This window comes from Pipistrellus hanaki (genome assembly GCF_964339955.1).
Source record: "Pipistrellus hanaki genome assembly, chromosome: 1".
Classification (NCBI taxonomy): domain Eukaryota; kingdom Metazoa; phylum Chordata; class Mammalia; order Chiroptera; family Vespertilionidae; genus Pipistrellus; species Pipistrellus hanaki.
The window spans coordinates 188,918,980-188,931,785 of record NC_140503.1 but is presented as its reverse complement, the minus strand read 5'-3'; the positions used below and the strand labels follow the sequence as shown (position 1 = coordinate 188,931,785).

The 12,806-nt window shown below is 42.1% G+C and overlaps 1 protein-coding gene and 1 long non-coding RNA gene across 3 annotated transcripts in view; both read left to right on the top strand.

The window, feature by feature from the left end:
• The window catches only part of LOC311631384, a 134,307-nt gene extending 128,777 nt beyond the window's left edge, over window positions 1-5,530 (top strand). Inside the window, exon 2 of the long non-coding RNA XR_014796566.1 lies at window positions 5,359-5,530. This is a non-coding gene — a long non-coding RNA (uncharacterized lncRNA). The remainder of the gene's footprint in view (window positions 1-5,358) is intronic.
• The window catches only part of FAM114A1 (family with sequence similarity 114 member A1), a 60,233-nt gene extending 54,703 nt beyond the window's left edge, over window positions 1-5,530 (top strand). For both annotated transcript variants that reach the window (XM_084901066.1, XM_084901067.1), the window contains 2 exons: window positions 1,464-1,517; window positions 3,240-5,530. In XM_084901066.1, coding sequence (XP_084757192.1) covers window positions 1,464-1,517; window positions 3,240-3,341 — 156 coding nt within the window. In that variant the 3' untranslated portion in view covers window positions 3,342-5,530. The remainder of the gene's footprint in view (window positions 1-1,463; window positions 1,518-3,239) is intronic.
• Window positions 5,531-12,806: the final 7,276 nt, after the last annotated feature.

The window sequence follows — 12,806 nt, the reverse complement described above, 5'->3', positions numbered from 1 at the left end:
GCCCCCTCTCCTTCCAGTCCCTTTAATTGTTTATTGTCCAAGAGTAGATTGAACATTTTAGACAGAGAGGACTGTTGATGGATAGACCAACAGTGGAGATAATGATGATGACGCTAACACTAGTGCTCATTTTTTTAATACCTGCTTCATATCAGGCTCTCTGTTCTGCTTTATATCAGGCTCTGTATTCTGTGCCTTACACAATACTCATGTTTTGCAAACCAGTATCTGCAGACCTGTTTGCAAGTTATAGTTAAGATTGTTTTAATTTTGCTGATAATATGGAAGACACACCCTATAGCCAAATACCCAAGTTTTGCATTTAAAAGAAGAAAGAAATGAAGGAAGAAAAACATTGAAAATTTTAAATGGAAAAGAACTGATCTCACAGAAAGAAAATTAGTACAGTAAAAAATTTAATATGAAAAAAAAGAAAAGAGGGGAGGAAGGGAAGGGAGGGGAGAGGAGGAGAGGGGAGGGGAAAAGAGACTAATGACTAGGGTTGGGACTAAGGGAGGCAAGTAAGATTCTTAACTCACTTGAAAATTTTCAGGGGACTCCTTCCAACAAAGACAAACAACTTCAGTCATCTAGACAAATATTTTAATGCAACGTTTTTTTTAAAAATCAAAATGAATACAAAACAATTTTAAGTAAAGACAGGCTCCAGCCCTGCACTGCTAGGCCCAGCCTCACGCCCCTCACTAATCCCAGACCTGCTACAAGCCTTCAGCAGTTAGCACGGGTCTGCGTTTCAGTTTCTAGCTGTGTGATCTCACACAAGCTATCAACCGTGCTGACTGCCATCTCATCTCAAAATACGATTGTCATGGCACGTACCTAGGATTCCTGTCCGAATTCAATGAGGTCATCCAGGGGAAACAGCAAAGATGGTTATATTGTAATTCAGACAACACCTTAATCAATAAGCCAAATTTATTTGGAGTCCTTTTCCTTTCGCTAGCGCTGCAGGCCCCGAGGAAATCTTGCTTCTCAAATTCTGGGGCCCAATATGGTGGAAGTCTCCCTTATTTTTATGTTTTTCAGCTCTTTGCTTTCCAAATTTGGAATGAGACTTCCAGACCTTCTGAGAAAAAGTCCTGTGTGCTGGGACAGGCTGTGAGACCATATCTCAAGGCCTGGCCTGGCGCCAGCACTGACAACTCCGTCTGGGGCATAGTTTATGGCCTCTTTGGAATGGGAGTAAGTCTTATTTTTCCCTGGTATTTAAGCAAACGAACGTTTACAGAAGCCAGAATAGCAGGGTTAAAATTTCAAACCGCAGTTTTTACCCAAGATAGAGGTTACCATGCTCCAAGATGAAGCCTGGTCTAAAATAAGCTTCCCACGTCTCCCCTTCCTCTCCGAGAGATCCCTCCATGAAGCCGGTGTCTGGCATCTCATGTGGCACGCCTGGCAGTATGAGCACCTAATCTGTCAACTTCATCCCTTTCATTCCACAGAGCGACAAAAAGGCCGAGGTCCTCAACCCCATGATCAATAGTGTATTGTTAGAGGTAAGTGTCCCCGGAGAGAAAGTGCTTCTGAATCAAAGCAAATGCTGGAGCTACATTTTCTTCCCCAGGCGGCAAATGTTAGTGCAATTCTAAATCTTATCGCCAACCGACTTCTTTGGAGTACATTTGCGGAGCTCAGCCAGCTGCAAACCCGAGGGTGAAGCAGCAATACGTGATTTCCAAGAACTCCTGATTAGGAAGAGAAATAAATGCAAAGCTTGCACGTTATTCCTGCTGCTGTTTCCTCCGGCTGAGGCAGCTTTCTGTGGCCCGGTTTGACACCAGATTTGACTCTGAGGTTATTGGCTGCAGGAAGGGATTCTTTCTCGATGGTGATTTTTGTGAAAATGGGCGCTTCCCTTCATTCATCATCATCTTTGGTATAGCTGGGTCTAAGCTCCAGATGGGCAAAATGGCACATAGACAGTTTAGCCTCTCTGCCTGTTCAGTGAGCCAGACGTGCCTTCCCCTGCAGCCGCTCACTCCGTGGCCTGTCCACTCAGCAGGACAGTATAGCATAGACAGGAAGCTGCCCTGACCTTTGTGTCTTTGCCAGACACAGGGATGTACCAGAGGCTCGGGAACATTCTTGAGCCATTAGACGCTGTGTTCGACCTGTGGTTGTGGGGGAGAACCTTCTCTTAGGGGCTACACACTAAGAAGCAGACATCTCTGTAGCCACAGGGCACCCCGCTGAAGCCGTAAGGTGCTACCAAGTTAAGTTTAAACATGGGTGTTGCATAGACTGTCATTTTATTTATTTATTTTTTTTTGCAGTTGTCAATTGCAAATTTTGTAAATTACAGAACTTCAAGTAAGGAAGGGCTACCTATATACTTAGAGCAATATTTTTAGGAGTCATGGCCTACTATTCAGGAAAACTACCAAGGTACCAGAAAAAGTAGCAATGTGGGGGCACCGAGTGTTGTATAAGACACAGCCGCACATGGGATGGGGTCAAGGGACAAGGTGTGTAGTGGCAGGTTCTGGGTCGGGGGGGGGGGGGGGGCACACAGACACAGTTAAGAGGAAACCCAAGCAGTCAGAGGCAGAATGTGGAACAGGGAAATCTCTCCCCTCGCCACCCAGAGGGCATTAGCAGAGTAATTGACCATGTCAGTCATGGAGAATATGAGGTCTAATATTTATTCATTGTCCCAGTTAGTCATCTGAAACTTTAAATGGCCTCTCCCTCCGATGCCACATGTATGGCAGAGAACATGCCAACAGCATCAAACACCAAACCAAGAAGAAGGTACCAGCGTGCATGGGAGGATGCCAGCATGCAAAGTTTGCCACGAATAATGGCACAGTATTTCCAGTCAGCTTTATGCAGACCGTTCTTGTTTATCCGTCTGCAGGTTAGGACAGACAGGGATTCCGCTGCATACTGTGGTTTTATGTTATTTCAGGACAGTGGGGTTGATCTGGGAAGAGGATAGTTAAGACTGGACATAATGGGTCATGAATGTACACACAGTATGTGCCCTCGAAATCTATGGAAATGGCTTTTCTCATTTTGAGTGAATTCTTCTCTCTGTTAGTATATAGATCATTAAGAGAATCCTAAGGAATGTGTTTACATTTGCTTTAAGCACCAAAGTTGCAAGAAAAATATGATAAATATTATAGAGTTTGTTGAAAGGACGTTATCAAGTTGGAAGGATTGTCAGGATTGAACTAAGAAAAGAACCCTTCCTCCACATGTTTCTCCTCTCTCAGGGCTGCAACAGCACGACATACATCCAGGATGCCTTCCAGCTGCTGCTGCCCGTTCTGCAGGTTTCCCATATCCAGGCCAGCCGCTCAGAAGCACAGCCCTGACCTGGCCAGACTCCGTCTACTTACAGGAAGCAGCAGGCCCGTGGCTTTGACATATTTATCATTGAAGGTGATGTTTTCTATGCATCTGTCCATGGACACTGATTTGAGGACACTACAAGCAAGTTTGCACAGCATTGAGTATCATGTTTCTTAATGTATATGGTTGTTCTTAAAAATAGGAGCGTTTTCTTGATGTTAATTTAAACTCACTCAGCTTTGTATTGGTAATGTCCTTTCATCTGGAATGCATTCACCAATACTCATTGCCATTTTCCTGGTCAAGCATCCCATATTTAGAAATTCACGGGCAGACCCTAGACTTTTTTTTTTTTTTTTTTAACTCTTTAAACTTCCACCTTTAAATTTTCCATTCTTATAGTATTCGTTTGCATCAGTTCTTATACTGAACTTAATTTTGTTACATAAATGCCATGGACAAAGATAACACTACTTATATATTTACCTGTAATAGTTAGAGGGAAACACAAGTATCTCTTTAGAGCCACTCATTCCTGAAACAAGCATTTATTGAGCTCCTACTGTATGCTCACAGTAAGGGAACATGATCTCGCCCCAAAAGAGATAGAATGAAAGAGGGTTTATAATCATTCTTAAACTGCTTTAAAACACTAATAAATTTTCTAAGCCTTAAAATATTTGACAGAACAAGGGAAATTCGTAGTTTTTAGAATGTTCTACCCTTCCATTTATTGTATTTTTCCACCCTTTCTGCACTTTTTCATCCCAAACTTTGTACATGGGGTGAAATACATATATGAAAAGGGATACTATAGAGTATCTGGCTTAAAACTGACTTCTTATGACTATAAATACATGAGAGCATAATTACAAAGCTTGAAGGATTCAATTAGAAAGCTAAAGGGATTCTGGCACAGTAGACCCCGAGGACTGCATTTCTAAATCTACCACAGTGGCGGCAGGCTGTTTTATGACTACACAGATCATGTTCACCAGTAGCAAACACTCTCATTGCTTCTAAGGGGCAAGAAACCCTGATGTGTGGGTTGACTAACTGGTATATTGATCCACGAGAGACTGCACAGAAGACCCGTTAGCTGGGAGAGGCATCGCCAATGGGCATTTCTTTTCCTAACCGCCATATGCTCATTCCGGATGGGGGTGCTAGGAGAATGCTTCTATTTCAGACATCCTCACAGGCACTGTCACAAGATGTCTTGCCCAGTGGTTCTCTCCAGGGCAGATAGAGCCTATATTTTTGCAAGTGTGAAAAATCCTTTCTTTGCATTTGCTTGTCTTCCCCTGATAGAGTAGACAGCCTTTGTTCCATGCAGGCATTGCATTTGTCTGTGTTGTGTAATTCATTTGTGTGTCTGCTGAATCAGCCAAATAGAAAACATAAAAACAATTTATTTGCAATCTGGAAAAGAAATTATTCAAAGGCATCCATTAAAGATGGGGTGTTTTTTTTCTACTTGCTTTTTGATTGGTTGAAATGTTTCTGTGATTAGATCTGGAAAACAACTGATGAAAATGTTACATCGACCTCTTCAGAAATTTATACTTTTTCTATAGAGAGCAGAGGAAAGGACTTAGATTTACAGTTTCTTCACATCAGGTTTTTTTTTTTTTAACATCAGATAGATTTTATAGATACTAACTGGAACTGTAAAAGACACAAATCATTTCAAAGAAGCTAGTCTTTAAGCCTAAACTACACCCATTTGGTGTACAACAAAATTTTAATCATGAACTAAAATAGAAATCTATAAAAGAATGAGAGATAATTATTCTTTTTTTTAACTTTTTTATTGATTTGAGAGAGAAAGATGGATTTCATTCCACTTATTTATGCATTCATTGTTTGGTTCTTATCTGTACCCTTATCAGGGATTGAACCCACAACCTTAGTGTATCAAATGACACTTTAACACACTGAGCTACCTGGCCAGAGCTGAAAGATAATTATTCTTTTAAAAAGGGGGTGAGCCGAAACTGGTTTGGCTCAGTGGATAGAGCGTCGGCCTGCAGACTGAAGGGTCCTGGGTTCGATTCCGGTCAAGGGCATGTACCTTGGCTTCGGTCACATCCCCAGTGGGGGGTTTGCAGGAGGCAGCTGATTGATGTTTCTAGCTCTCTATCCCTCTCTTTTCCTCTCTGTAAAAAAAAAAAAAAAAAAAAAAATATATCAAATAAATAAATAAATAAAAGATGGGTGACATGCCCTGGCTGGTGTGGTCCAATGGATTGGAGCATTCTCCCATGTGCTAAAGGGTTGTAGGTTCAATTTCTGGTCAGAGTACATACCTAGGTTGTGGGGCTGATCTCTCGTCAAATGCCCATGGATCAATGTTAATCTCTCCCTCTCTTTATCTCTCTCTGTTCTCCCCTCTCTCTAAAATCAATAGGATTAAAAAACAACAACAACAACAACTGAGTGACATAATTTATGTTGCATTTTCATGTATTTTAATGATAGAATATCAAATGTTGCCAGGTAAAGACATAAGCTGAGAGATAATTCCCGGAGCCTAGCTTCATGGTCTGTGAATTACATTATTTAAGAGAGAATACTCACTTAATATATATCTATCTTCCAGGATTGCTCTCTTTCAATACAGTTTTTCACCATAACTTCTAAATAATTGCTTCTTTGCTTTGCTTTAAAAGCTGGCAAAACACAGGATCCATATCTGGGCAAAATGTCAGTTGGTGCCTGAATGAATGATTTAGCTGACTTTCTCTGGAAGTTTTCTATTTCTTCCATAATCCTTTACATAAACTGGGTTCACTTCTCTCTGCAATTACCTTGAACAAGCATGCCATATTTTTCTTACATCAAGTGCAAAATAAGTTCTAGTCTAAACAATGGATGTATTTCTGTGCCTGTGCCTTATCAAATGAAAAGCATCAAAAGCCAATTCCAAATTCAAAGCAAAATGCATCCAAGGAAAATCCCTTTGGGATATCATATAAATAAAGATATAATATGCAAATTGACCTTCACACCCTCACACAAGATAGCTGCTCCCATATGGTCACAAGATGGCCGCCCCCAAGTAGTCACAAGATTGCTGTCCCCCTGTGGTCAAAAGATGGCCACCCCCATATCATCACAAGATGGCCACCCCATATCGTCACAAGATGGCCAGCAGGGGAGGGCACTTAGGGGTGACCAGGCCAGCAGGGTAAGGCAGTTGGGTGCGACCAGGCCGGCAGATGAGGACAGTTGGGGGCAACTGGGATGCAGAGGAAAGCAGTGGGAACAATCAGGCTGGCAGGAAAGGGCAGTTGGGTGTGATCGGGTGGGCAGGCTGAAGCAGTTAGGTGCAATCACACAGGCATGCAGGCAAGCAGTTGGGAGCCAGCAGTCCCGTATTGTGAGAGGGATGTCCAACTGCCAGTTTAGGCCTGATGGGATAGGGCTTAAACTCGCAGTTGGACATCCCCCAAGGGGTCTCAGATTGGAGAGGGTGCAGGCTGGGCTGAAGGATATGCTCCCCCAGTGCACAATATCATGCACTGGGCCTCTAGTCTATATAATAAAAACCCAGTGATTGTAATGCTATAATGACCAAAGACCAGTCACCAGGAGGCTGCATGCACAGCGAGGCACGTGTGGGTGGGCGGGGACTTGACTCTGGGTCCCGCAGCATGCTGGCGGGACTCGGGGGTCCCGGGTCTCACATGCTTTCCCGTGGGTCTGGGTCTCGCGCAGCTTCACGCACTGAGTCACTAGTTGATATATATACAATTAAAGGACAAAACGGAGTCCCAAATCTTAAAACAGAGGCCCAGTCTTAAATATTCTCTCCCTCTGAACACAGACATCGCTTTTCTCTGGCCTCACACTGGGCTGCACTATCAAGCTCATAGTTAAATGAGTGGGTGACTGGCTTGAGGCAGTGGCAGGACTGGGCTGAGTTCCTTACACCAACAAGGAACCATGGACCTCAGCAGCAGAGCTCACAGGGCATGAAAGAAGCCAGCTTTGGGCAGCCTAAAGCAAAGTGATAAGTGTAGGGTACGTGTCTGAATCCGGAAATGAGAGCGTTTCTGTCTTTGTAGAAGTCAGCTGCCCCAGGTGCTCGCATGTCTGGGAAGTCACCTTCCACGCAGGCCAACCACGCCTGCTTGAGTTAGGGACAAAAGCAGACAGATTCCAATCATAGTTATCCCAGAAATCAGAATATAATGTGTCTTAGGGAAGTAATTTAGTACAAATGTGAACTAAACATAATTCTTTTCTAAAAATATATATGTACACATATATACTATATGTGTGTGTATATATATATATATATATACACACACACACGTGTGTGTGTGTGTGTGTGTGTGTGTGTTTGCTAAAGCACCTGACTTCAATCTGTATTTAATTTTATAAAAACAATGATTCTTCAGGGTCAAGCTCATTTTGCCCTTTGATCTTCCTCTCGAGCGTGCCCTATTTTTATATTCAGATCTAGCTTCCACTTGGTTTCTTAAATTCTCTTGTTTGTAAAGGCACATCAGAAGAGATCATATTGAAAATTCATCTTAGAACTGCAATTTTGCCCTGGTTTTGTAGTTGATTAGAATTCAATAAGCCGTAGGAGTGGATTCAAATAAAAAAAAAGTGGGTGGGTAGGGGGGGAGAGATCCTGTGTTAACGATTTGTTTCATTTTTCTAGATATCGCATTACTTATTCAGGTTTATGTTCACTTTCTGTATGTCCACCTATAATAGATGCTCCATTCAGTATCTACTATTAAACAAATATGAGGAAAGACACCATTCTGTTCTTCCCACCTCCCTCTTCTTAGGTACTAAAAATAATCTGTTATTCTACCCTTTGAGCATTTTGCCTTCTACGGTGATTAAATTGTTACAGCCCAACAGTGAGAAATGCATTGTGTTTCTTATATCTCTGGGGTCTGGGGTCACCGTGGACTGGGACTAGAGGCTGATTATGGAAGGTCGGGGTTTTGTGTTGAGATTTAAGCTACATTTACCTTTGTCTGGATCAGAGAGTGTTTTTCTCTGCATGAGCTGTCAGCCAAAAAGAAATAGGATTACGTCTGCCATAGTCACTGCTGGCTCACTTCACAGGCCTGTCTCTTATGAGTCTCAAAAGAATTGTATACTGCAAAAGAATAACATGCGCATTTCTCACATGCCTTCACTGAATATAGAAGTTTAGGGCGATTCAGAGATGGTGTATCTCCCCGACCCGAGTTTCGAGTTGCAACACCAGGCTTCTAGAGCTGCCATTTGGAAGGAAAAACCAGCGTAGAAGCCAAGGCCAGATGGGTGAAACCTTGGCAGAAAGCAAAGCTAAGCCTCTGCCTTTGAGTCCCTGCCATGTTTATCCTTTTTCTCTCTCCGGATTTTTTTCTGACAGTCATTAAGTGCCTCTTTTCCGGGATCTGCTTTTAAAGTCCTGCCTTTCTTTTCCATCTCTCTTTCCTTTCTCTTTCTCTATAATTTATATTATCCTTTCTTCGTTTATCTCACCAGAAAACAATCCATCCAAACGACTTGAATAATAATAATTGCTATGTATTGACCGCATGCTGGGTACTGAGCTGAATGTTTTATATGCATTACCCCATTTAATTTCCATAATTGCCCAACCGGGTAGATATTATTACATTTGCGACTGCATGAATGAGAACACGGAGACCCAGACAAGTTATATAACTCATCTGATGTTACACAACGAGTAAGCCAGAGCCAGAGATTCAAACCCAGATCAGTGTGGCCTGACTAGCATTTTAAACTCTTATACAGAGCCTCCTAATGAAAGAGAAACATAACGTGTTCATTTTAGAGACCTCCGAATACTTATAGGTTCAGCTCTCTTTGTGCCCGTGAAGGTGGATTTGTAGCTGAAAGATTTGGTCGTCAGCTTTGGTTGTTTCCATGAAATGAAGAACAAGCTGGGACTAAAGAGACACAGAATGAATCCACACGAGGTTATTGGGCCCCAGGCTGTTCTCACCACAGGCCTCTCCACCAATTCACAGACATTTACATCCAGCAGCTCCCTGGTCATCATCAACACAGCATCCTGTCTCACAGGTGCCTCTGCTATTCCTAAACTGGCTTCATTCCCTCCTCCCACCCCCCTTCTCGCTCATTTGTCAATCACCACCCATCCTGAAAATCCTTAACCCTCTACTCCCTGTCTGGAGCATGGGGTTTTTGAGTGCTTTCCTTGTCTTGAAGATTACCAACTCGTCTCACAGTCTTTCCGCTGCATCTTCAGTGCCAGGGGCTGTGACACACTGGGAAATGATTTAAAGATGTACTGAATAATGCCTTTTTATCCCTTAACTTGGTGCTAGTCCCTGTTAAGCCCAAGAAATGATGGTGGTGGTGATGGTGATAATGATGGTGGTGGTGATGATGATGATGAATGGTGATAATGGTGATGGGGGGGTGGTATAGGTGGCGGACTTATTTATTGGTACTCACTGTTAAACAAGAGCCTTAACTTGCATGGCTGAAAGCCTTTGTAAAGGGAAGGGATTATTGGGCCATAATGGACCAGGTCCCGGGGCGTGAAGTCTAACCCGGCAGCAGCAGCAGCAGCAGCAAGTGGAAGAGGCAACATGCCTCCATCCTGGAGTCAATGGGCTTTTTTGTGCATCAAGTAGGAGGACAAATGATATAAGTTGTTTTGAAAGTATTTACAGTGACTACAGATAACGGTCAGGATAAGGTAAAGCAGGAGCAGTTCTGGAAAAGTTTGTAAACAGGAAAATTATAATTTTCATCTCCCTGGAAGAGACACCAATTGGATAGTCTCTCTAATCTTCCTACTAAACCTGAACAGCTCTGGGGTACGTAATGACTGCAGAAGCAATTTCAGAAACCTGTGGAGGGAAGCACCACACAAACGAACAAGTTATTAGCTTGGTGCATATCATGTTTGCAAGAGGCCGCTTACAATCTGCTCATCTTGACAAATATGGCACAAGGGAGTTTTAACACCTGCATTTGCAATTTCTGTCTCTCCCTCTCCAGATTTATGGCGAACTTGTAGACGCGAAAAATGTGTCAGGGTTGAATGACCTGAGGTCTCTGCTCTTCTCCTACAGCTTCATTTCACTCAAAGGAGAGTAATGAGTGGAAAATGAAAGTCTCAACAGATAATGAACCTGAGTCCTAATGACTTTTCTGAACTACAAAACTGATTTGTAACTTACTCAGCATTGCCCAAATCATGTGGTGCCTGTAGTGAGGGGTGAAAACGTCTTGGCCGTTTGGGGCCACAACTGTCCATTTTAAGCATTTCCTCAAATGACTCTTGAAGGGTCAGAAATACCTTTCCCTGGAAAGGTGAAACTCATCCATCAATGGTAATGGAAAAATCGTTTCCAATCTGCCCTGTAGACTGTCTCGATGGTGGTGTGATTGATTATTAAAGAGGCTTGGTATATTCTGCAGCCCCTAGGACCGTAGTCTCACCATCTACATAAGATATGGGGGTTACACATGACAATGCCTGGTATTCTACGTCTCTTTCTTTTAAAGCCATTTGGTCTCTGACAAGGAATGCAAAGACTCACATTTACTCAACGAAAGTCATGTGTGAAATAACATGTTTGCTTGCTGCACAGCACCCAGCCCACACTCAGCTGATCATCTCCATCTGGATTTCCTGCAAAGGCATCATTACCTAATGGGGATAATATACAGCAAACGGACTAAAATCAGGTGGCTTTTTATAAAAATGAAAGGCTCATTGATTTTTAAAGGCGTTCAAATGTTGCCTTTTGGCTTCTTGAAGGTAGTCATGTGGTTTTTCTTTCCAGAGCTGAAACTGAAACAAAATATGAGATAAAGGAAAAGAAGAGAATATCTATAGATTTTTATGAACCTAAACTCTTCATTCTTTTGATCACCCATCTATCCATATATCCATCAAGTGGGTCCACAAACATTTATTGTAACCGTTGTGCATTCTCCTGAATAAAACAGGGCTCAGTTTGAAGTCCACTTTGCATGTCTCTCATCCAAAATTCAATAAGTTGGTTTGAGCAAAGAAATCCACTGTGTGTCCATGGTTTCTGTAGCCACCCACCTATATACCTGATGACACCCAAATTTCTACCTGGGTGTCTGACATATCTCCTGAATTCCAGCCATAGAGTCAACTTTCTACTAGACACCTGTAGAAAGACTTATTAGCTTGGTGCATATCATGTTTGCAAGAGGCCGTTTGCAACCTGCTCATCTTGACAAATGTGGCACAAGGGGGTTTTTAAACCTTCACTTGCAATTTCTGTCTCTCCCTCTCCAATTTTATGGCAAAATTGTAGATATGAAAAATGTGTCAGGGTTGATGTACATCAGTATTTGGATGTCCCACTAAACTTAATCTGAACATCTCCAAATTGAATTCTTCATCTTTCCCCCTCCTCCTACATTCTCTGTCTTAGTTGGATGCACAGTGTTACTTCTGCCAGCCTCCCTGTCACCCTAGGCGGTTACTTTTCTTCACCGTCAACACCCACTCAGTTTCCAAGTGGTAGCAATGACCTCTTCTTTGCATCTCCCTCCATCCTATTGCCTCATTCTTATTTTATTTTCCTCTCTTTCTTCCTATGGACTAGTTTAATAGACACTGAAAGGTAGCTGTATATACCCCAATATAATATGACTGTAGGAGTTTAGGACATGGTCCCACCCCCAAAATGTGCTACTTTGGTATATTAATTATTTTGATCTGTAGGCATTTGAAAAGCGGAAAATACAGAGAGAAGCTTTATCTGAACTCCCCTTATCTGTCTAAAGACAGATCTCCTGAAAGGAACTCAGTTGTCATTGATCTCCTGCCCAGGAGTTTTATCAACCAAGGAAGATTGACTCAGGAAAAGGAGACTAGGAATTGATGTCACACCCAGACCGACTTTGTCGCAATTATCATACATCCCATCTGTTTTTCTAAGGGCCCATTTATTTTTCCTAAAAATCATGTACATTCCCCTAAGACACCTGTATCCCCGTTCCTTTTTCTCTATGAAGATGGTATTTATGCCTAAATTCTAAGCCACCTCTTTGAGTTCCTCATTTTTCCCTGGTTATCTCCCACAGGTTACATGTTAGTAAAGTTACATAGTTTTTCTCGTTAATATTTTATGACAGGAGTCTCCACTAAGAACTCAGAAGGGTAGATAATTCTTTTCCCTCTCCTACAATAATAACCTTCTGAGTAATAAATCATTCTTTCAGTTGTTACTCTTTAATTGGTTAATCAGTTACAAGTTCAAATTATACAGTGTGAAAAAAATCACAATAGATCACAGTGCTGCCCCTTTTCCCCTGTAGAACTCTGACATTCTCAAGCATAACGAAGTTCATCTCTCACATATTAATTACTGCCATATTCTTGAAATAGAAAATAGCATAGTTATTACTATTTGCAAAGAGAGCATACTTCTGTCTCCTGCATGTCAGGAGCCCAAGTGTGCGTGTGTGTGTGTGTGTGTGTGTGT